The sequence below is a fragment of the Pithys albifrons genome, chromosome 5 (genome assembly GCF_047495875.1).
Source record: "Pithys albifrons albifrons isolate INPA30051 chromosome 5, PitAlb_v1, whole genome shotgun sequence".
NCBI lineage: Eukaryota > Metazoa > Chordata > Aves > Passeriformes > Thamnophilidae > Pithys > Pithys albifrons.
Window position 1 is genome coordinate 12,405,317 of NC_092462.1, and position 24,899 is coordinate 12,430,215.

A 24,899-nucleotide genomic window follows, 5' to 3' on the forward strand; every position below is an offset into this window, starting at 1 on the left:
ATGTTTGGAAGTGCAGGGTGCCAATGGACACTTGTCTCCAGCTCCAGTATAAGTACTTATGTATATACCTATGGTATGTATACAGGTAATATGAATGTGTGATTATACATGGATGTGCAGAAGAAAACCCACCCAAACCAAAACAAATATCAAACAAACAAACAGTAAAACTTCCCAACCCAGCCTTGGAGGTAGATGCTTAATACTTAATCAGGGTAATTTCCATTTCAGACAGTTAATTACAATTGTAACTTCCTGGAATTTTCTCCTCACTCAATTTAAGCAATTTACAATCCACTACCGGTATCTTGAATTCTGTGAAATATTGTAGCCAAAAAAAAGTACTGTGCTATGTTACTCTCTTCCCCAAATTTTAGTTTCCTCGAAATTCTAATTTTCTCTCCCTTTTTATTGCTTCACCTGTCACTCTTGGTTACTGCCTGATGGTGTTAAAGTTCCTACTGTTCTAATGTACTCTGTGTCTGGGGACCATAAATTAAGACGATTTTTTCTTTCTATAGAACAAATGCTATGAAGTGCACAGATTGGCACGCCGCTGTTTGGATTAGCCAGGGTTGTGACTTTTAGTTTTTGGATTACCACTGTAAACTTTTCTCCAGCTCTGGTACTGAGGCTTGAAGTTTTGGCATTATCAACTGAAATAACAGAAGCCATTAGCCCCAGTCCGTACTTGCTTGGACTCCTGACTTCTGTAGCAAGGGTCTTTCTAATTTTCAACGTACTGAAGGACAGGGTCTCTTCTCTGTTTGTTATCTCAAATGCCATTTGGGTGAGTGACTTGATTTGGGGAGGATTAGCACATGAATGTGCCAGTGTTTTCCATGTTAAGCTTCAAATGGCATTACAATGCCAGTTGTCTGCAGCCTAGAGAAACAAATAGAGGCTGCTCTGGGCAGGAGTTGCTGCTTTCAGGACAGGACTTTTGCTGACCCAATCATACAATGATGCCAAGCAGACAAAAACCCTGACATGATCAGTGCATGTTGTTTTTCTTGGTAAACTACCAAATTCTGGGTGTGCTGACACAGGAAGTACTCTGAAAATGGCCCAAGAGTCCTCAGAGTTCTGTGCAATTGCTCATACTTACTCAGAGACCTTCAGAATTATATTCCTCAGTAGGACAGACATGTCCTTCTAAGCATTTGTTTATGTGAGATGGAGAAATGAGGATCTTTTTATTTTTCATTGGTTGTGGTAGACTAATCTAGCTGAATTAGGCCCTAGAAAGTTGAATTATGTGAATATAATCCTACTGGGGAAGTATCCATATCTGTGGAACTTCTGTTGGGTATTTCTGTTTCACATTTTATCACTTCATTTATCTGTCTCTTGGACTGCTTACCTTTTATCTCTGATTGCCATACACTGGTTTTTTCTCTCTTCCTCCTGTTTTTCCTTAATGAAACTAAGCTTGTAGATGAGTCATCATAGGAAAACTGGAAAATCCCTGTGGCAAGGAAGTGAACAATATTTAGAAAAGACTTCTGTAAAAGTTGTGAGCATCTGAAGACCCACGTTGGTAAATGGGAAGACTGTTTAGTTTTGACCAGCTTAGCTGAAAAGAGAATTTTACAGCATATGCTGGGCTGAGGAAGATGATTTTGATGAAATGGAAAAACCCCTAGAGCTTCCCAGCTAAGAGTAGAAACAAATAAATGGGGGAGACTATTTGTTGTTGAACAAGGGGACAAGTAACTTCTCAAGAAAAGATTAAAGCTAGTAAAAGGACATAGAGTGAATAATGCCTAAATGATTGTAACTATTAAGGACAAAATAGACTTACTGCTTCTACTAATATTTGTAGCTCATTGTCAAGACTTAAAGGGAATCCTGAAATATGTATGTATTCAAATTGGAAAGCAAGAACTCACTCTGGACAACAAAAACTGTTAGGTTTTACTTTACCTTAAGTAGTATTACCTGTGTTTGAAAATTTCCTATAAATACATCACCCACAGGAATACTATTAGTGTCCTGCTTTAGAAGAAAAATGGCAACAGGGACTCCTTTCTGCTCTCCTGTGGTGGCAGTTCAAACCACAATGGTTTGGTGTTAATTTTTGGGCAATGTTCCTCATCGCAGAGAAAAACATCCTTTTCAAAAAACAACATGCTGAACTTCGCTCCTTTGAAAACAGAGTAAAATTTGGTGTATTACTTTGTATAGGGAATGTTAAAGGAAATGTCTACCTTAATTAGAAGTGTTTTTAGAACATACATCAAATTAATGGTGCATTTTCATATACACTCTTTATATTAACTTTTACTAGTTTTCCTCCTGATCCATTCCAATCAATGAGTAGAAATGATTCTATGTTTAAAGCAAACAAACATGAGTTGTTTCTCATTGCTACAAATCCGATGTTACAGAATATAAAACAATATACTTGAAATTATATGAGGTATTATAAACTATTCTGTATTAATGTGACATGCACTTTTATGCTTTATTCTGAACATTACAGGCTTGTCTGAAGCTTTTAAAAATCCATTTAATTTTTCATCCATTGTAGAATAAGCTCTCTTGAAGTGAGTCTTCTGGTCATTAGTATGAACTAATGAGGCTTTTTTTGGGAACTAGTGACCTACATCAGGCACAAAAAACCTGTGACATGTTTGGTTGATTGAACTTGTTTCTCTTCTTTCTGTATGGAGTGAAGAAAAGTATTAGTCTTAAAAACATGCTTCATCATGCCATGGTTTAGGCCCTCAGCTGGACCTCATGGATTTTTATCTGGATTACTTATGGATGGCTTGAAAAAAGGAAAAGCTGTCATATTTTTGTAGTTGAGGGATTGTAAGAAATCCCGGCCTTCCTCTGTTCATCAGTTTTCTGAGAACCCTGGGCTCTGAGCCTCTCATTCAGGTTTTTCGTATGGAATAGCTGAAATGCCAAAGGGAGAAAACTGCTGCCCATGGGCTCTAGTGGGGCATTGCAAGGTGGGAAGGGTGGGAACGTTGACGCTGCCTTCGTGCTGTGTCCAAACATCGGCATGGTCAGGCCAGGGCAGTCCCACCAACAGTATCTTGGCACAGTGTGGGCTTCAGCAGTGCCAGCCACTAGTTCCTATCCTGTGCATCCAGGGAACTGATCAGACTGAAAAACAGTCGTGCTTTTCTAAATAATTGTTCTTTCCCTGACTCTGTTTAGAACCTAGAACTGAGAGGTTTATTTTTCCCTGTGGGGCCCAAGTGCTGATTTCACAGTGTCATTGGTCTGTGGTTAACCACCCAGTACATTTTTTCCCCTTTAAGTCAAATGTTTAGGTGTCAAGAGTTTTTCCTTTCCAAAGAGTGAGTTGGATAACTTGGTATAGCTGCTTAGAATCCTAAATGTTCACTGAATAAAATGCCAATGAGCAGAGAACATTTCAGGTGGTCCTTAGCGATGTTCGTGGTGGGGGGGATGTTCTTGGTGGGCATCTACAAGCCCTCCATGCTGACCATCTCCCTGTATCTTCTTGGCCAAAGACACCTGAACCACTTGGTCACATTCCAGGGACAGATGCACAGTTTTGCCTATTTTATCCTAAACTGCCTTGGTGATTATTATATCCCTCTGTTCCTTTTGCTGATGTGACTGACAGTGGTTTGAGCCCCCATGAGCAGAGGGAGGAGGTGCTGAACCCAAGTCAGCTGTTCCTGAGGTAGTAGGTGGCTTCTGGTGGAAGAATGGAAGGGGACCTTGATTGTCACTACCACCTCAGGAATTGGATCAAAAGCCATTGTTGAATGAACTTCTTTCCGTTTTCCCTAAAGCTGATGATGAAACCAAAATATGTGAAGTTGGTCTTAAAGGGAATCACAGTTTCTTACTGCTATTGCTGTCTTGCTCCTTGGACTAGATCTGAGGTAGCCAAGCACCTGCATTTCCTGCACTCTATTTTGCAGCTTCTCTCAAATACATTCTCAAATTACTTTTCAAATGTGGCAGAATTTGACTTTTTAAAAGTCAATTCTACTCCACTGCCAGTTACCCAAAAGCAGGTCTTTAAACTATGAAAAGGAACTGGGAATATTTTGCTCTGCTTATCCTAACATTTCAGGGGACATCCTGAGACCCTCAATGGACCTGGCTGAGGAAACTTTACCTAAACAAAAGCACCACCTTTTAATATAAATAGGTCTCTAAAAGCTGTAAGTAAAATACGGTTTCTGTTTTCACAGTTAAATTTTACTTTCCCCACCCCCCTTTGGAATTAATGTGTGGCACTGGTTGTGTTATAGGCAGCTTGAAATATCAAAGCCTTGTTTTGTACACCGGCTTTGGTTTGTCCGCTCCAGGCGGATTCCATTTGTATTATGCTGGCTAACTTTTATTATTTTAGATTTATAAAGCCAAATTCTTCTGCAAAGAAAATTTTTTAAAGTAATTGGACCTGGTGTTCTGCATTACAAATACCAATCTCATTTTGACTGCTTAGGAAAAAAAAAAGGATGATATGCAAAATACTAATTTTAGTGAAATACTACACTCAGAAAAGCATATTTTTAAATATCTTTAAAAATTGCAGGAAACCTGTGCCTGCTCAAATCTTTTTGTTATTGTTTCTAACTGAAAATATCACATATAAATGAATTAAAACATTAGGATTAGAACCAAAATATGGTAGTTTTAAATACACTGGTAGGGAAATGCAAAACTGAGGGAAAAAATAGTCTGTACTTCTGAGAAGGCTGTGGTTATCTTGTATGGTCTTATAAAACTTCTGTCAAGCAGGAAGGAATCCCCACCTCTTTCCAAGGAAGGAAAAAATTGAATATATCTTTAATATTAAAATCAGGAGCAGGAATCTTCTCCATTTGTATTGTAAATAAGGAAAACTTACATTTACAAAGCCAAGGTAAAAGCTTAAAATTTAAAAATACAAGTTACTTCAATTAGCCCTACAGGCTATTTGTATTGGTCCTCTATAATTTGGTATCAATAGACAGTAAAAATAAGTTATTTCTATATGTAAATAAGTTTTGCTTGTTTATTTTCTTAACTGGTTGCTGACTAGCTGCTAATTCAGTCCAAGTGGAAAGTCTCGACCCTCACATTAACATGGCTGCAGTTTTTCTGAAGGGCTGCTCGAAGCTTTAGAGCAGTGGTTCAAATTGGCACTCAAGAAACCTCAGTGTTGTAGCAAAGGGAAGGAACTTTGATCCCAGAGTAGTCCAGGCTTGTTTGGACAGAGGAACATAACTCCTCCCTCTGGACTCGAGCTCACTCCTCTTGGCAATGCTGATGTAGATGTGTAGAGTAAGTAAAGAAGTCAACTCGGTTTCTTCTCCTTGATCTCATGGATCCTGTCACTTTCTTCAGGAAAATGAAAGAGGCCAGTGGAAAGCTGGTGTATGAATTAGTATGTACTGGGGCACTGGTAGTTGGCTTTGTTAGCCTTCATGTGTGGTGTGTGGGATGAAACACAGCTTGAAAAATCCAGCTTTATGGACACTGAACACACTAAAGCCTGACAATATATGCCCTGTAGAAATGCTGGCAGAAACATGTTCTACAAAAATTCTTGCAAGAACCAAGTTTGGGGTAGATTTCAGATTCCACTTCCCATCGTCAGTGCCAAGTGGATTCTCTCCATATATCCCTTCCACCTCCCTGCTTCAAGGTCATCCCATAGCATGTTGTTTACCAGGTGGTAGGATGTGTCTGCCACTGTGAGCTGGCTTAATTTTGCACTAGAGCTTTGCATCACAGACAAGAATCCAGGCTGGTTCTGCCTAAAAGTTGCAAATCTTGTTTTAAAAGCTTGAAAGCTTTGTGGGGAAGATGCTATGCAAGCAGTAGGATCTGGCTTCTAGAAGTCAGTACATGTGCATGGGGTTTTCTTTATTGACAGGGGAAAGTCAATCTGTGTGTGTTATTTTTTATTACCAGCTGGTGCAAAGATGAGTCAATCACATACGTCATGAAAGTCCCTGCTTATCTTGCCTCTCTGTTCTGCTGGGGGAATGCTGAGCTCATTGATATTCACACAATTCAGTTGACCATCATGAGGATTCAGAATCACCCTGGATTTGGCCTGTTTTCAGTTCTGCTGTGAATGCACAGAAATGTACAATCCTGTGCTCACTCTCAGGGCTGAAACTGTAGCACTTGTAATAGTAGGATTTGTCTTTAAAGACTACAGGAATAACTGCTTGACACAGGAAGCAGATTTTGGTGGGGTTTGTTTTTTCTTTTCACTGAAATGGTAGGGATAGTTTCCTAAAAATTACTTTTCTAAGTGGAGCTATATGATGGATATTGTGCTAATAAGCTACTGGAGCTTCCTAATGCTGCTGTGTTGTTTAAAAATCCCCAACGAAACACAAGCTTTCAAAACAAAAACACAATTTCCTTTTGTCTGTACAATCAATTTCCTTTTCTGTATTTACTCAACTCAAACCAGATGTATTTTCACAACAGAACTGGTTTGGTATTGCTTTTGGTGCATGTGCAATGTGCCCAGTCATGTTCTCTTCCTGCATATGCAATTTGGAAGGATGTATTTCTTCTCAGAATGGTTATCTCCTGAAGCAGAGGAGCTAAAGACCTCTTGGGAGTGTGTGTAGCTATCCTGGGCAGAAGCAGGTGGTGTTTTGGTGAGGGTTCACTGTTACATGTAAGCAATGAATATAACACAGATGGTTGCATTGTGAGTATATGTTGGGGCTCTAACTCACCTTGAGGTTGTTAGTCATCAAAGTCCTCAGTATGTTCAAATTCCTTTGAATGCTTTGGCAACAGCTGCTGATGCAATATGCAAAGCCCAGCCCCTTGCCTACAGTTAGTAAACATGATTAGTTTGATTTCTCTGAGGCTTGAAGTTCCTTTATATTGTCATTTGCTGAAATCACAAGGAAGTTGAGCTCCTAATTCAGATCTGTAAGTGCTACAGTATACATAAATGCCTAGCAAAATTGAGGAAAGCTGTAGCCAGAGATACTGGGATATAGCTACTTATCCTAGGGGAAAACTTAAAATTGAAAAATACATGAGAAAAAAAAATCCAATTTTCCGAAAAAATAGCTAGTATTATACACAGAGTCTGAGACTGAGATTTTTACTGCCAATATAATACCTTGTGTGAAACTATGAACTATACTTTCTCTATACCTTCTGTAGAGTAATACATTCTACTAAGATGGGCAGGAACATGACACACCAAACACTCTATGAAACAGGAAAATTATGAAGACATTTAACTCCAGTGCTATTGATGAATTGTTATGTGTATGTCTGGGAGTTCACTCTACAGAATTAAGAAAAAGCTCAATGAACACATTTTTTGTGAATGTAAAAGGAAAGTAAAACCCAAGAACATTCTCTTTTTTGGGAGGTTTTAAATTGTGTGGATCAGGGTGGAATCATCACTTGACTGAGACCCATTCGACAGGAATGCTGCAGGTGGGTGTGTTGGTAAAGATGTTAAAGAGCTGGAGTAGTATTGTACTACATGGATAATAAAGCAGCTGGGCATTTAGTGGAAAGCATCATATGAACAGCACTTAAATACTACGTGTCCTCATTGCAGAGAAGCAGTTACACAATGCAGATTATTTTGTTTAGTTACAGCCTGTAGAAATTGTAAAAAAAACTGGCATAAATAGACAAAATGAGTCATAGTCATCACTACACAAGGAAATAGAGGGACTTCAGATTTTCAAACTGATCATCATTCAGGAAACAAACAGAACTAGTTAAGGTGCTATAACTCCTCTACAACTATTTTGAAAAAATAAAGAAGCCTAAATTTTTAGTATTTGAACAAACCAGAGTTAGAAGTGATTTAAGTTACATCTTTTAATTGCTGCAGAGTTTCATGACAGGCAATAACTGAACAGACAGGAGAGTAAAATCCTTCATCTAAGGAGTCACCATTGTACCAGGCGTAGATTAAAATATCTTGTATGAAATAGGGCGTTACTGCAGGATTTTACATGGAACAACTGCAAGAGATTAAACTGGATTGAAAAAATGTGAAATGCATGCAGATTTAAAAGAAAATAAAAAAGAGGGGGTGGTGAAAGAGCACTGAGGTTAAATTTAATATCCAGGGACACAAAAAGGAGAAATTTCTAAACTTTGTCATGCTTTGTGCTACCAGCTGGTCAGTAGGAGAGGTTTCAAGGGACTCAGGCACTATGTCTGGCTCGTCACGTCAAAGGGCCCATATGGCAGTCCCAAATCTGAAATAAGCAGGGGACTCATTCTGAGCTTGCCAGTTCATCATTGATCTGCTGTTGCCCTGGGATCACAGCAATTCGCTTGGACAGAGAAAAGTGTTGGCTTTGTGAGTGGGATACAGAGCTTTTGTTCCAAGGCATTTACAGGCCACCAAAAAATATGCTCAGATTTGTTTTGGTGTTGATTGAATCCTCAGGATAGCCTTCGTGAGGTTATAGACTGCTACTTAATGCCATGGTGCCCAAAGCACCACGAGACACTTGGATAGCTTGCTGTAACTGCAATGGGACAAAAGAACTGATGCCAAAATGATCTATGTCAGCCAGTCTGAATCTTTGCTGGAGATAATGGGCATGGATGATGACCCAGTACAAGGTGCCCTGCCTGGTGCTGCCGTGAGCACATGCACTGGGACCACCAGCTACTGCATCTTTCTCTTCTCCAAAAGAGCCCTTCAGCTGTGGCACCAGGAAGGTGGCTCCTATGGAACTCCAGCTCAAGGAACAGAAGGGAAAGCCACTTCCATAAAAGTACCAGCTGGGGATTTCTGCACTAGCCATGGACAATTTCTTATATAAACATAGTACACTCATAATACAAACACAGATTTTCAAAATGCAATGCCTGTCACAACAAGTCCCTTTGTATTTTAGGGAGTGATGGCCACTCCACAGAAACCTGGATAGACACACTGGGAGGAATCCATATTTTGTTGCAGTAGATTGTCTCTCTGATAACCATAAAGAACAATTCAGACCAGAGACAAATTTTTCAGTACAAGTGGTATAAATGTTAATGTTAGGTATAAGTGTTAATGTTAGGTTTTCAAGGTAGGTGTCCCTATAGGTGACAAATAAGCACAATTCCCAGCCAAAGGAAATGAGGTTTTATTAAAAAGCAGGGAAGACCATGCTGCTCCCTCTACTTGCTTCCTGATCTAGTTCTTAGTGCAAGAAAAATCAAAACACAAGAGAAAAAGAAAAAAAAGTCAATACTGTCAGACAGAGCGTGAGTTTTTGGTAATAAAAGCTGACCATTGATGATACACACTCAAACCCAGCAGCTTCTTACCGCAGGAGATGTATGGAATTACATCAAGTACTGCTTGCTATAAAATGTATAGAGTTCCAAATTTCAAATGTACTATTTTCATTGCACAGCTATTCCTTGTAGAGACAAAGGTAGCAATTCCTGAATATTTCTTTCTCTATTGCTTCTTCAAAATGCAGTCACTATTCTGAAAAGTGCAACAGTTGATGTTCAGAATATGCTGCATTTAACTGGTTGCAAGATAATATTTGGAAAAAGGTGTGGGATGTAGAACTCTTATTTACTGGATTTATTGAACTTGTGATGAAGGTGTTCAGTTGCCTGTATTTAACAGACATGTAGCTTAATATGGGATGTAACAAGAAAGTTTCTGCAAACCTTATCCTGCCAAGCAGTTGAGGTGTGTGATGATGGAGACCTCTGATAGGCAGGTTAGAAGAACGTGATAAGAGAGAATTTCATCATCATCATCATGGATAGGCTTCGTGAATGAAGATTTGGGAAGGGCTCTCCCTGCGTGGGTGTGCCCTTCCAGCCTGCACTGTGGATTTTTTAGGTGAGGCACAGTGTGTGCAGAACTGGCACCACCGTTTCAGTCCTAAGGTCCATCTGCCATGGCCAAGTGAGTTTGGATGGTGACAATGAAGTCCTCAGGACTAGAACCTACAGCCCCCGGTATTCCCAGGAGGTCTCCCATCCAAGTCCTAACTGGGCCTGACCCTGCTGAGCTTCTGAGATCTGATAGGATCGGGTGTCAGAGTGGCATTTAAGGGAGAATTTACTCAAGCAAAATTTAACATGCAACTGCTGGATGATGTGTTCAGTCTCCCTGCAGAGTGCATCTCTAAACATATATTTGCTATTAGAGACTTTTTATGCAGATAGATTGCTTTATGCTTAAAGGAGTATTTAAAAATTGCTAATTGGCTTTTATGGAATTGCTACCTGAACCTTCAGCCTGATGTAAGGATATCTCTACATTAAAACTACCCATAGTTATGTGGACTATATACATAATGCCCTGTGGTGATGATCTGACTAGATGTATCTCCGTGGAAACTTTACCGTTAGCCTCTTGCATGTCATTAGTAATTTGACCGAAATCAGAAAATAAAACAACAGTATCTGCAAAAGAGGTACATGTTAGAGAATACTTGTCTATGTCTGAATACATGAAAATAGCTCAGGTTTATAGTTTTCTGCCCCAGGGTTGAAAAGAGTTAGACTTTCCTTGGAATTCCACTTTCAAAGTTTTATTTGCATGATAGAATTTAATCGTTTGGTAGATCTTGTTATCTTCAGTTACTTCAAGGATATGTGCTAGGTGGGTACTTCATGCTTTGTCAGCCTTGACTGCTCACCCTCATTTACGATGATGAATGGAAAGAGAAGACAATTATCTCTCTAATTTGATTCGTAGAATCTGTGAGTGAAGTCTTGGATGTTACAGCTTCTTCTGCCCATGAAGAAAACTTAGACAGTGGCAAGGAAGGAGTAGCCTCAGCTGCTCAAGAGCTTTCTGACACAGCCTCTGAGAGCCAGGACGCAGCTGCTGAGGAGTCGTGGCAAACTGCAGAAGGTGCAGGAGGACAGTTGGGTCTGAAATGAAGTGTTTTGTCTCTGGCTGTGTGCACTGAACTAGCTGCAAGAGCATGCAGAGCTCAAGTGCTGCAGTGTGGCTGCCTGTGATGGCTGTGTTTGGCATCGTAGTGTTGGCGGAAATCTAATTCTGAAATTATGTGCTATGCAGTAGAAATAGGTTGTTGCTGAGTTGGATCGTGGTGATGTGTTGAACTCAGTGCCCTGCTAAATAAGTGGCTAGATGTGAACTTCATTAAGAACAAGAAATTCTCCTTGTGCTGCATGTAACACATTTTTCCAACATCTGACTTAATTTGAAAGATAGAATTTTCTTAAATTACACTGGTGTAAAGAAAAATGTAGCACATGTGGTATTAATAAACCTTGCAGTGCTTTGATGAAGCAATAAACAATCTTATTGCTACTAAAGTTGAATGATGTAACTGAATGCAAAGAAAAATATGTGTTAAAGTCATCACTGCGGAGATTTTCAAAGGAGTTTAGAAGTTTGGCCTCTAAACTCCTTTAAAATTGGAATTAAAAAGCTAAAAGGAAAGATGTCTGTATACCTAACATGACTTTGTAAATTGTATCCCTTTAGTCCAAGAATACTTTGGACTAAAGGGAAACAACTTACTTGACTATTTGTTCTTGAATAAGTTGTTTCCAATGTTTCTCATTGGTGTTTTGTCTCCAATTTCAGTTTCTGAGGAGGGGAAGACACCTGAAGAACTTGCTAAAGATCCCTAAAGGTACACAGTACAGTTGCAGCATGTGGTTTCCTGCTCTTCACCTATTTTTTTTCTCAATTAGTGGCAATTGCAGCATGTGGTAAGTCTGCACATGCACTGAGATGGTGAATTTGTATTTCTGCTCCCAACAACAAAAGAACTTTCTTGAAGTATTCCTTATTTTTTGGGAACTATTGCTGACATCTTTTAGAGGCTAAGGAGCAAAACATTCTCATATCAATTGTTATGCTGGGTATTTATTTATAGCTTTATCTTAGTCCCATGAAAACAGGATAAAGACATGAGTGTTGTAGCTTTTTCTAGGCAAAAAATATTCTTTTGGCTTTTGGTTTAAATTACATAGCTACTGAACTTCTGAATTGTTGTAAAGCCATAGCCTTCTGGACTGTTTTACTTTAAATACACTTTTTCATGTTTAGCCTGTCTGCACTTCTAGTTTGTGCTAATGGAAAGAACTGAATACAATACCCATTCTGTTTTGCTAATGTCTTTGTCAGCTGGCTTTGGCTTTTTATTGTCAGAGAAGTTGTGCCTCTCAAGGTTGTTATTTTTGCTCAAAGTGAAAGCTAAGGGTACCTGAGGGTATCACATCAGAAAACCAAGTTACCAAGAAATTCTCTCCATTCTGGAACATATAAATGCAGTGATATAGAGTAAGAAATTGAGTTAGGAATATTTTTTTTCCATGTAAACATCTGGCAACCCTACAGATTGTTGCATTGCTATTCCAGATTTTCATTTAGACAACAAATACCCAATACAGCCAATTCAATTAATGAAGGCATGGACAGTAACTGGAAATGATGGGAGTGGCAGGGAAGGCAAGCTGTAGGAAGCATCTTTGATGGAACAAATTGAAAATACGTGAGAAAATAGATTAATGTGCCACCAGAATACAGGCCCACTGAATTGGACTGTTTTTGACAAAAAAAATTACTTTTTATGAGTATAGCATTACAAGCTTACAAAAGGGTCTCTTACTGAGTTCCAATTTGATCTTGTGTGGGGGCGGGGAAAGAGATTTATGAAATGTTTTACTACTTAGTGCTGGAAGATTACTGGCTGTCATTTCACAAATGTACAAGTCATAAACCATATTGCATTCACAGTCAGGAAAGACTCCTTTCTTCCTGTTTTTTTCTTGTGTGTGTGTGTTTCTTTTGTTTGTAAGCACTTTGGAGTATGGAACTTAACTTTTTCATTAAAAACATTATACTTTATGAGGAATTCAAGGCAAACAAGAACCAAAAAGAATGCTGATGTGAGAATCAAATCACTGTCCAGTGACTATCCACTATCCACTAACTTTTCAAAAAAATGGTAATTATTTGGTTAAGGGATAGAAGTAGTAGTAATGGATTAAATCCTCAGATAAAGCCTTAGGTTGATGCTGAAAGCATGCCTGAGTAGGGATATACAGTTCTACTGTGTGTGGCTGCTGGCCCCAAACTGGCACTGCTGTGAAGCTACTTAGATCAGTAATCTCAGCAAACACAATTGGTTTACTTTGTGCTTAAAGTTAAGCAAGTAGCTATTTGTAGAAGCAAGACTTAGTGGAGTGTGTCCAGCCTGCAGAGGAATTTACTTATACCTGAGCAATGCAGATGAAGGGAAGGGAACCCTTGAAACTGGGCTTTGGTGCTGATAACAGAGCTAGTTTTCACAAGCCATCAGACAAGCCTGATTTATAGACCAGTAGTGGTTATATGCTGTAATCCACTTAAACCACAGTCAAATTTACAATGTGCTTGGAATGTTTGCAAAGAAAGAGACCTGATGAATGGTGTTTGTTGCTAAACATTGTTTCCTGTTGCTTCCTCTAAACCAGATTCTCTTTTCTCTTTCTCAATAAGCAGTGCTGAAGCCTTTGGGAAGTTTAACGGAAGTATTTGTGGCAATCAACCAGCTGATTCCTGTGTGAAACCTCATACTCTTCCTTGGAGACATAAAAGAAACTGTGTGGTTTGTCATACCACACACTGCTCATTAGGACCAGTGTTCAGTGCTGCAACAGATGATTTAAGTTGCTTAGAGGGACGCTTCTGTGTTTAACATCTCTGCTGTAGGAAGTAGCATCCAGTCAAACTGTGAAAGCATCACTCAACATGTCCTAAATACATGTGCTAAGAGAAGCAGTAGACTTAACTAAACCATGCCAGCTGAACTCCTTCTAGGTCTTTGTTGTCTCGTTATGTACATTGATTTCTTACTTTTGGTGCAAACTGTTGTGCATTATCATACCATTGTAACATTCCATGCTAAAATGTAAGTAAAAGGTTTTAAAATCAAGTAAAAATATTTTAAAACTTACCTGTTAGCATTTTAAAATTGGATTACAGGGAAAATAGCAACCTGTTTGCTCCCAAGTTTGGATTTCTGTAATAATGCCAAGGTCATGGGTTCAGTCCCCTATGTGGGCCATTGACTTGATGATCCTCGTGGGTCCCTTCCAACTCAGAATACTCTGTGAAACTCTGTGACATCTGGCTGTATAAGACCTAATTTTCCCCTGCATAAACATTTCAGATGCTACCCTTCCTTGCACAATAATATCTAGGACTAAATATTTTTAAGGGTCCTGCTTTGGGAAGAAAACCTGTTTGCAAGTAGTATCAATGGGTACTTTATAGCATGACAATCAAAATAACACCAGTTGATGTTGTCATCATGGATAGAAGTGGTGGTTCCTGCCTTGGGGGTGCTGGGCTCTGCTCCTATCAAAGCTCATCCAGCTTGCTGTCATCTTTCTGTGCTGTTCTGTATTAGCAGTAGTGTGACAACATGGAGGTTTGGGAAAACACTTTTGTACAGATCACGAGCCATTTAGGCTGTGGTAAAGCTCTCCCCCAAGCACTTGCAGATGGCCAACAAAATCCCCATGGAGGGCTATGCAACAGGTGTTCAAATGCACAAGGATTCTTGGAAACTAAGAAAGAACAGAATAGCTAAATAATCTTATTTTCTTAGTATTGACTTCATAAAGAATACATCTGTTAGAATAATGGATTTGTATGACACTGTTCTCCTAACCCTCCATTGTGCTGTTTGCATGAGTGTGCATCTCAGGCAAAATACTGAGACCCATTACAGCCATCACAGAATGTCAATAATTCTAAACCAGGGCCAAATAAGGTATGTAATATACTATTTATATAGAAAGGATGCTCTCTAAGGTGTATCTTCCTCTTTTCTCTTCAAGCAGAGCTCTGGAAAATGTTGCAAGGGAAATGATAGCGTTATGACATTCCTACCCATGACACAAAGCAACAAGTGCTGATTTCCCCATCATAAAGCAAATTGTAATAGTGTCCCAACAAAAATAGAGCCTGTTGCCCCTGGACCTGCTTAGGAATAACTGGAAATGCAGAGGCAAAAGCAGGCTCCTGAGCTTCAAGAAGACATACGACAGCCTTCTGCTTAAAGGATAAAGCTGCTGTGATTAAAAGCAATTTTTGTAGACAAAGCTACTGGAATAAAAGTCTTAGACTGACATTTTGTTGGATAAGAGTCTATCTTTATCTGGTAGATTAAACATCCTGTAATGGATGCATACTCTTAAATGTTCTATTTCTTCATTTTCACTAATTCCCAGTGAAAGAAGCTGGTTTTACTGCAGCAAGCAGTAGGGTTTCTGAAATTGTAGGCCTTGCTGTCTAGCCCTTTATCTCTGAAACTGCTCTGGTACATAGCAAAATATGTTAGCCCTTTGGAACAGCTGCCTGAAGGATTGAATCACAAACTATGGGGAGCTTTCCAAAGCTTTTAATCCCTTCAATTAAAAAAAAAAAAGAGCCCCAGGATAGCTCTATGTCAGAGATCTTCTGTTTGTTTGTTTTATTTGGGCTTTTTAATAAAAAAAAAAAAAAAGAAAAAAAGACACTACTCCTGAAGGCCAGAGAAACTAGGAATATATTATGAACTTCGCTGTGATGACATGTAGCACAGCAGGGTCTGCTTCAGCATTTGATTATCCTAGATTAAACCCAGATATTTTGCAATTCACAGAGGTCTGGCCATTGTTGATTGTTTTTATCAGTCTTGCTAGTATGGAGTGTAATTATCACATTAATGAATAATTTTCTGTCCTTCACCTTCAAAACTGAATTTTTGAGCTGCTACACAAAGGTGGTGGTGAACCATAGGAAATGTTGAAAGGGTATTGTTGAAGTGGATCATTAAGGAGAGCAAGGCCACAGCAAATAGCAGAAGTAGCACAAGACTAAAGGAGATGGGAGAAAAGGTTTGTTCTTGAGAATACACATCAAACGCCAGAGTAAAACTTGAGATTCACGAATTTGTCCAAATTGCACTTTGCTCCTTTGCTGTCAGCAAGTATCTGAAAACAGCTGGCAAAGCATTTCACCTCCCTTTAGCACTAGTGTACAGCTTGTTGCTGCTGGGAGCTATTCCAATGGCTGAAAATTCTGGAGACAGATGAAGTCCCCCTAACAGTTTCAGGTTTACTCTTTGCCTGTGTTGATGTAAGTATAGAATTTCCATTCTATATTCATTTGCTTCTTCAAAACATAAGACAATTACTCAAAAATATAATTCAAGCTGCAAGTTGGAACACTTGGAAATCTGAGAGTGAGATACTTCAGTCAAGATTTGTTGTGCCTGTGCAGTAAACTTTGATGATGTGATAAGCTACTACTTTTTATCTGTTTTTCTGGGAAAAAACCCAAGCCAACCCAAACTGAAAAAACCAAAGAAAGACAAAACCCCAATGAACTCCAAACAAGCCAAGAATAGGCTGTGATTTTTTCCCTCACCTGTTGGCCTCTCTCCCTCAAAAACTTTGAACTAACTAACCAGCCCAACTTCTGTTTTGCCAACAGGGGTGAGAGACATAAGGCTCCTACCAGCTAAGTGATGAGTGAGGAGATCAGTAGCTAAAATAAGTTACTTGTGTTTTCAGCAGATAAGCAAATATAGGATGCACCTCTGTAGCACTGGCTATGATTAGCTGCTGTAGGTCCCATTTTCTCCCTGCAAGTGGTGAAAGACTGACCCTGCAGCTCTGCAGGAGAGAGCTGAGAGGCTACAGGCACATATGGGATGAGGGAAGACCAGCAGGGACAAAAGGAATTTTGTGTGAAAGGACATGGGAGCTCACTTTGTTTGCAGCACGTTGGTTAGCTCATTTCCATGGAGTGCCATCCCTGTTCCCACATAGACAATTCTGCTCTTAGGAAAGGTATTTCTTGACTGTGTGTTTTTCTTTCTTGTCCTGCTTACCTGCTGCAGAAGATGGAAGGTGTGAAGGTTGATGGAAATGAATTCCATCCCACAGTGACAGACATCAAACATCACTGTGGGTAACTGGATTCTCCTGTATTTTGGGCTTTACTCCTTTGGAATGCTGCAGAAGGTGTTGCTTCCTCCAATTTTATTGGTGGAGGGAGAAGGGCTAAAACTGGAGGTATCTATGCTGGAGTTATTTCTACTATTTGCTCGAACGACAGGTTGCAGAAACAACATGATTTGCCTGTATTTCAGCTATCTACAGATTTCCTGCACTTCCTCTTGACATTGTACCAAACTCCAACAATTGCTTTAGCAAGCTCTGAAAGGCTGTTTGCAATTAGTGCTTAAGAGCTCCTGCATAACAAACAAACGAAAAGCTTCTGAGGAATAGAAGACTGTTCTTAATGTGGTTCATTAATTATTTGTATATGCTTCATGTGCAGATCTAGTCTCTTAATTACCCAAAAATCTTGTTAGCTTAGTGATAGTTTTCCTTATTTTAAAACCTGCATGACTTTAGTGATCTTCCAAAAGATGTATGTGTAAGCTCTGCTTTTCCCTTAGGAAAAGTGTTCTACATTGCTCTAGTTTCTGTGTTTCATCTCAGAAAGTTTAGTTCCCTGTTCCTTTTCTTCTCAGTTCAGCAGTGACAGTGGTATGCAAACCAATTAAATTAAAGGGGGAAATATAGAGAATAAGTGGAAGACAAGAGACAGTAATATGTATCCAGATCAGATTTCCTCTTTCTTTTTCTATCTCTCAAATTAACTTACTGAGGTCCATGGAGATTCATTGATCAACTTTCCATAATGTGATTTTTTTTTCCTGGCGTCCTTCTTCCTGCATACTACTTCTTTCTCAGTAGTTAGTGGGAAATTTTATTCTCCAGTGAGAGCTAATTGAGAATAATTAACCATTGGACAACGTGCACTGACATTATCAAACAGAAGAGGGCAGTAAACCAAAGCCAGTATGATTACTAAAACCTGGAACAGAGAAAGAATCCTCCATCCCCATAAGCCAGACCTGAAAAATACAGGAATAAATGAGTAATGTATGCTTTTGTCCACTGCAGAAAATTGTCTTGAGTTGTTTTTAATGGTGGTTTGGAGAACATCCAAATCTTACAGATACTTTTCATTCCACTGTTTTAGTAAGTGATTAATTTCCAATGCAAAGCATTTGGTGCTGAGGCTCTTAAAATGCGAAAGGAGCCAAACCTGGAGTAAATGCTTAAGGCTTGACAGTTCTTGCCAATGGGAACACAATGAGGTGGGACGTGAATGACTTTGTTCCCATTTAAATTATTAATGAAGTTCTATAAAATCAAAATCACTGCAGTCTCACCCCTTTTCACGTACTACAAGTACTGGCAGCAGAAGGAAGTTACACAAAGTATTCAGTCCTAGTTACAAACAAAGACAGAAGGACCGAACTGTCTAAATTGTTACCTTATGAGAAAAACTCTAGTGGCTTGATTTCCACGCCCTGTTCATTCCCTTTGAGTATGTCTCTTCTGAGAATCTTGTGTTCTGTACCAGTTCTGAGATACCCTCACTCAGCGCTGCCCATATGAAGACTCTGCTAATTGCAGAGCTTGGCTGTTCCTAAATGAAAAGTAGTTTTCAGTGCTGAAATATTATGCTGTGAAAAGACAAATATGCCTTTGAACACATTTTATTTTTTATTTTTTCTTTAAAACAAATTAAAACAAACTAGTTCATCTCTGTAAGGAATTTCTTCTTGTAAAACACCACAATTTCCAAAGGGTTTCTCTGTATAAGAGTGGTCCCTTGTGAGCATTCTGTTTTCTGCTATGTCTTAACTGAGAAAACACATATGCCATGTACATTTCATATAATTTTTGAGTGAAAAATGTGGTAAAGTCCTCTTTCACACTTACTCTTTTTGTTTTCTAAATTATTGCAACTGCTGTATTTCAAAGTCTATCTAATATGCAGCAACAAACCACTTCTTCCTTTATTTCTATGTAATTCTTTATTTCTTAAAAGCAAGACAAATTTATTCAAGAATAAAGTCCTGCCTGAAACAGGCTTGTTTCAGCACTGCATCATTTCCATGCTCTAATCACAACTCCCACGTAATTACTGGTGTTACAACTCCTGCTGAGGAACAGAACCTTCTCATGCTTACCTGCTTTACCAGCAAAGTAGCATTGTAGCTTTAAGAAGAGGAGAGTCTGTGGGGTTTTTTGTTTAGTTGGTTGGGTTTGGGTTTAGGTTATATTTTAATATATTTTAATTTATTTTATTCTAACTTGTGTGCCATTAAGGGAAAATTATAAAGGCGATGGAATGAATTAAGAGAAGATTAGGCTTAGACATGTTATTTAAAGGCCTTTACTGTAAAATACAAGCTGCTTTAGTAGTCTACCATATGAATAAAATCAAGGGGGGTAGGTGGGAAGTTTAAGTAAATTTGTATTTATCTGACATCAGTCATGTGTCTTTGCAGCACAGAAACCTTGAAACAAGTCTGAAATTTTGCCTTAATTCTGTTGGATCTGGAACTCTTCACAGATGGAGCCTTTATTTATTTGGCATTTATCCTTGGCAAAAGAAATATGTGAATCAACAGAACTATAGACTCAAATTAGGTCCCATATCCCTGCAAAAATAACTCCAAAAGCTAATTGGAAGTAGACAATCTTTAATGACCCTTCCAACTCAAGCCATTGTATGATTCTATGACGTTTGTCCCTTTGTCATATTTGAAACAGATATCCAGCGGCCCATTCTGGACTCAGAGTTTGCAGTGTTGCCTGGGACTGGTATTAAAGATCTATTCCATTTATCAGTAGTGTGTCAAAACAGCCACCTCCATTTGGGATCTGTCCAACTTGTTCCATTACAAAAAAACCCCTTTCTGCACTGGGGTACAGCAACTCAAGAATAGGACCTGTCCAGATTTCTCCTGTTTCTTACCATTCTGAGTGTTATTTTTCCACCAGCAATAATCTTTGAGCTCTCAGCTCACAATGATTTTTTTTTCCCCTATGAGGTTGGTAGGGTCTTAGGCATCATCTTTTATAAAAGCAAGACCACTCAAGTGTTTCAGAGTTGTACTGCTGAAGTGATCACTTTTGTGACAAACACTTGCAACACAACATCCATCTCTAACAGCCCATCCATGACTTCCTGCTGGCAGAGACAGCTCCAGAAATATGCCAATCAGTAGCTGGTTATGTCCTTTGGCAACCAAACAGAGAGTGGAGAAAATCGAAGAGGACTGTACAGGCCAAGTGGCAGGAAGATGAACAACACCAGCTTTACAGAAGGGACCACTTACAGTGTGTTTTCAGAGCACCCCTAAGTGATGACCTTGTCAGCACAATGAGTCCATGGAGGAACTACTGAGATGTGCAAAGCAGCTTTGGTTTATATGGCTTTTGTTCAGCTGGCAGTGGGTTTTGAAAGCAGCTATCTGCTCTTCCCCATGAAAAGGATCATGGCAAAAGGTTTTCTTCTTTTTCTGCGTTTTAACTTGGACCCGTGGAAAGAAGAATATGAAGGAAAATATATTTATATTATATTTAATATATTTATATTTATATATTTATATTTAAATATATATATATTTATATTTGCCAGAACAAACCCAACAAACCCAAAAGAGTGAGCACATTAAGTCAGAACTAATTAAGCACTAAAGATGAAACTGGCAGTACTTAGGCCTGCCAGGCTGCAAGAAAATTGTTGTTGAGGGCTAAAACTCCCACCCAGCTGGACATATTTCCAGTCTATAACAAGGCAATTTTTGCCAGGAACATTTCTAATCTTTTCCTCCCAATACCTCACCATTTTCTTGACTTATTCTTTACTTCCATTTATTTTATATTATCATCTGCTATCTCAGATCTAAGCCCAAGGCCTAATAAATGTGAACTTCCATCATCCATTGTTAGTGAGATTTTAACTTTACACCTTCATTACATTTTTAATACAATTTGTATGATTAAAATAATTACAGTTTCTACTGTGCAAACACTGAACATTATTCTATAATTTCTATCAGCAACATGGATGTCAGCTACATTGTTAATACCTGAGAACTTTTTTCCCCATGTAGTTTGAGTCTTGATTTTAAAGGCAAACAAAAGATCTAAAAGTGTTACCTCTTATCTCTTACAGAGCAGACATAAAACTGAAATGTCATATTGGTTCATGTAAACTAGTAGCAAAATCTATAACTGATGACATCCAAGTGTATGCCTTATTACATGTCTGGCAGGCTTAGTGTGTAGTAAAAGCTCAATTTTGCTGTGATGTGTGCTTCACAAAGTGACAGCTAATTTAAATTTACACCTCAGTAGTGGCCACTTACATAAGAGACTTCTGGTTGCATCATCTATTATTAGTAATGCCTGACATGTTTTTGGAAAGAAAGAATCACCAATGTTTTTATGCTTCAGGACACAGGACTGATATTTTTAGTGCTACCTTTATTGTCAGGAGATGTTCAGACCATCTCTGAGGAAAATAGCTGCCCACGTTATATATCCTAGAAAACTCAAATTGAATGTAACCTGTAAAATTCAGTCAGGTTCCAGGGCCTAAAGACCCCTGAAAGATCTTATTTCCTTAGGAATGGAGCTGCATCCAGCTGGCGGCCGGTCACTAGTGGTGTTCCCCATGGGACAGTATTGGGTCCAGTCCTGTTTAACATCTTTATTGATGATTTAGATGAGGGGCTTGAGTCCATCATCAGCAAATTTGCTGATGACACCAAGTTGAGAGGGAGTGTCGACCTGCTGGAAGGCAGGAGGGCTCTGCCAAGGGATCTTGAGAGATGGGCTGATTCCAATGGGATGAAGTTCAATAAGGCCAAGTGCCGGGTCCTGCACTTTGGCCACAACAACCCCCTGCAGCGCTACAGGCTGGGCACAGAGTGGCTGGAAAGCAGCCAGGCAGAAAGGGACCTTGGAGTACTAATTGACAGGAAGCTCAACATGAGCCAACAGTGTGCCCAGGTGGCCAAGAAGACCAATGGGATCCTGGCCTGTATCAAAAATAGCATGGCCAGCAGGACCAGGGCAGTGATCCTTCCCCTGTACTCTGCGTTGGTGAGGCCACACCTTGAGTATTGTGTTCAGTTCTGGGCCCCTCAGTTCAGGAAAGATATTGAGGGGCTGGAGCGAGTCCAGAGAAGAGCAACAAGGCTGGTGAAGGGACTGGAGCACAAGTCCTATGGGGAGAGGCTGAGGGAGCTGGGGGTGTTTAGCCTGGAGAAGAGGAGGCTCAGAGGTGACCTCAGCACTGTCTAGAACTACCTGAAAGGAAGTTCCAGCCAGGTGGGGGCTGGTCTCTTCTCCCAGACACTCAGCAATAGGACAAGGGGGCACGGGCTTAAGCTCTGCCAGGGGAAATTTAAGTTGGAGATCAGAAAAAAATTCTTTGCAGAGAGAGTAATCAGGCATTGGAATGGGCTGCCCAGAGAGGTGGTGGATTCCTCATCCCTGGAGATTTTTAAACTGAGTTTGGCCGTGGCACTGAGTGCCATGATCTGGTAAAAGGACTGGAGTTGGACCAAGGGTTGGACTCGATGATCTCGGAGGTCTTTTCCAACCCAATCAATTCTATGGTTCTATGATTTAGAAGTCCTTAAGACTTTTTTGATAACAACAAATGTCTATTTTATAAGCTCACAGAATATTTCTAAAGACTGAGCATCCTGCTCAAACTCAACCCAATTGATTCTATGATTATATGGAAGGAAACTAATGCCCTGAAAATGCAGAGGAAAGAAATATTCAGGTCAGGTCAAGTCAAGTGCACAAGGAAATGGAGCCAGAGCTCTGGAGCAGTGGGTGGTAACATGCCTAAGGCAGAAACTGAAGACTGGAAATCAGAGTTGTTGGAGGAGGAGATGCACTGCAGTGTCAAGGGAGATGTTGGTGGTCAGATGGAAACTGAGATGTAGCAGAGCTTGCACACAAATGCAGGTAAGGAGCACGTGTATGGGACTGTAGTGCCTGTGTGCACTGCTCAGGGCCCAGCGCTCCTGTTAGGAGGAGTGTGTCAGACTCTTCCAACGTACGGGGGCCTGAACCAGTCTGAAGAGAAACCTTCACTCTAGAGTGCCTTTTAGCAAGTAGCTTTGCACTGCAAAGTCTCCTTGGCAATGAGTGTTTTTTATACCCGTAATGAAAATGCAATGCCTTCTCTTCAGCTAAAGCTCTTCTATTTATTTCTGTGAAATGTAGAGAAGGGCATAATGGTTAAAGACCAATATTTGCAGAGGAGACCAATTCTGCTCAAACCTTCAGACCAGGCTAAAGCAAGACAGTTTTAATAAGTACTTGCTTTGTGAGCAGAGTCTGATAGTGTGTCTCATACTGTCAAGGGGACAACAAAAGCTGCATGCTGAACTTGCTGGCTTCAAAACCCTGAGCTCCAGAAGGCAGCTGTGACAGGGTAAAACTGAGAGCCAACACTTCAGCATTGCCCTGACAGGTCACAGCCTGAAACTGGTTCTGTGCGCCTGAGGCTCCACAGCTGATCATGTTGCAAAATGTGGAATATGTAAAAAAATTTCTTAAGAAAGGATGTTCGTTGATGATCTTTGTACACTTGCAAGCCTAGTCAACAAGAAGTGAGATTTAATCTGTGAAACAGAGAGCAGCTAGCGAGCTCTGAGTGATGTCCGTGTGTTAGAAAAACAAATTACTTGTTAAGGGAATCGCTTTGTTAAAGTTTAGGGCTGGACATGCTTCAATGCTCTCACCCCGGGGGAGGGTCACAAAGCTTGGGAAAAACGATGGACCGCGGATAGTGGATACAAAGACGCAGAATTTACGGTCCATCTGTCAGAGCTTCCAAGATAAGGCAGAAACTAATAAACCCAACTCAGCAACTGTGCTGGAATCAGCTCCGACTGCGTAAAAGGTAATTCTGGCAGGGGAAGGTGGAACCACCGACTCATGGACCACCGACCCAAGAAACCCACTGACCCAAGAGAACAGAACGACCCAGCATGTGAACTAATTAGGATGAGAAGAGAGAATCATTAACCAATAGAAGACAGAATACTAATTAATAAGAGAACTATGTAACTTGTAGCCAATGAACGCTAATTCCTTTGTCTGCTAAAATGTACACACAGTAAAAGCTTTGGCTAGTTGGGGATGCTCGCTTTGTGGCACCTCCTCCTCGCACCCTGAGCAGCGCAAACGTCTCCGTCCTATACCAGACTCTGCTCAGAGAGCTCCCGAAACCGGCAGCAGCCCGACACACGGACAGCTCGTTCTGTCTGTGGGGAGACCCCCGCGGGGCTGGGACCGAGCTGTGGGCGCAGGGACAGGCACCTGCTCCGGGGCTGTGCTGAGCGGGAACCCCCGGGCTGCGGCTCTCCACGCCGCTCCGCATCGCCCTCCGCGGTCCGGGGCAGCGCAGGGGAAGGGGGCAGAGAGAAGGGGTAGGGGCAAGGGAGAAGGGGTAGGGGCAAGGGGCAGGGCAGGGGGAAAGGGCAGGGACAAGGCCACGTGGGTAGGGGTAGGGGCAGGGAGCAGGGGCAATGGGCAGGCGGAAGGGAGCAGGGACAATGCGCAGGGGGATAGGGGCAATGGGCAGGGCAGGGGGAAAGGGCAGGGGAAAGGGGCAGGTACAAGGACAGGTGCGTAGGGGCAGGGATCAGTGGCAATGGACAGGGCCAAGGGGAAGGAGCAATGGGCAGAGGCAGGGGGGAGGGGCAGGGGCAATGGGCAGGGGGCAATGGGCAGGGGGCAATGGGCAGGGGGCAATGGGCAGGGACAGGCCGGGCCCGGGGGCCGCTCCCGGACCCGCCGCTCCCGCGGAGCGCCCCGGCCGTGGAGGGCCCTGCGCAGGCGCGGAGCGTTCCCGCGTGCCCGCAGCGCCCCCGCGCGCCCGGCGGCGGGGGGGGCCGGGCCGGGCCGGGCAGGTCGCGCCGTTGCGCCCCCGCCCCTCCCGCCCCGGCCCGGCCCCGGCCCCGGCTCTGCCCGGGCGGCGCCGCCGCCTCCCGCTCCCGGCCTGCACGGCAGAACAGATGCGGCCTCCGCTCGCACGGCCACGGTAAGGGCGCGGCGCTGGCTCCTGCGCCTGC

At 41.1% G+C, this 24,899-nt stretch overlaps 2 protein-coding genes across 3 annotated transcripts in view; both read left to right on the top strand.

The window, feature by feature from the left end:
• MGARP (mitochondria localized glutamic acid rich protein) overlaps positions 1 to 18,873 on the top strand; it is a 29,518-nt gene extending 10,645 nt beyond the window's left edge. Inside the window, exons 5-7 of one of the 2 annotated variants that reach the window (XM_071555728.1) lie at positions 10,661 to 10,819; positions 11,525 to 11,573; positions 13,430 to 18,873. In XM_071555728.1, the coding sequence (XP_071411829.1) occupies positions 10,661 to 10,819; positions 11,525 to 11,571 (206 nt within the window). In that variant the 3' untranslated portion in view covers positions 11,572 to 11,573; positions 13,430 to 18,873. The remainder of the gene's footprint in view (positions 1 to 10,660; positions 10,820 to 11,524; positions 11,574 to 13,429) is intronic. The other variant, XM_071555727.1, reaches the window with a different exon arrangement.
• Positions 18,874 to 24,739: 5,866 nt separating this feature from the next.
• The window catches only part of ELF2 (E74 like ETS transcription factor 2), a 39,347-nt gene continuing 39,187 nt past the window's right edge, over positions 24,740 to 24,899 (top strand). Inside the window, exon 1 of the mRNA XM_071555730.1 lies at positions 24,740 to 24,868. The gene's annotated coding sequence lies outside the window, so the exon portion shown is untranslated. The remainder of the gene's footprint in view (positions 24,869 to 24,899) is intronic.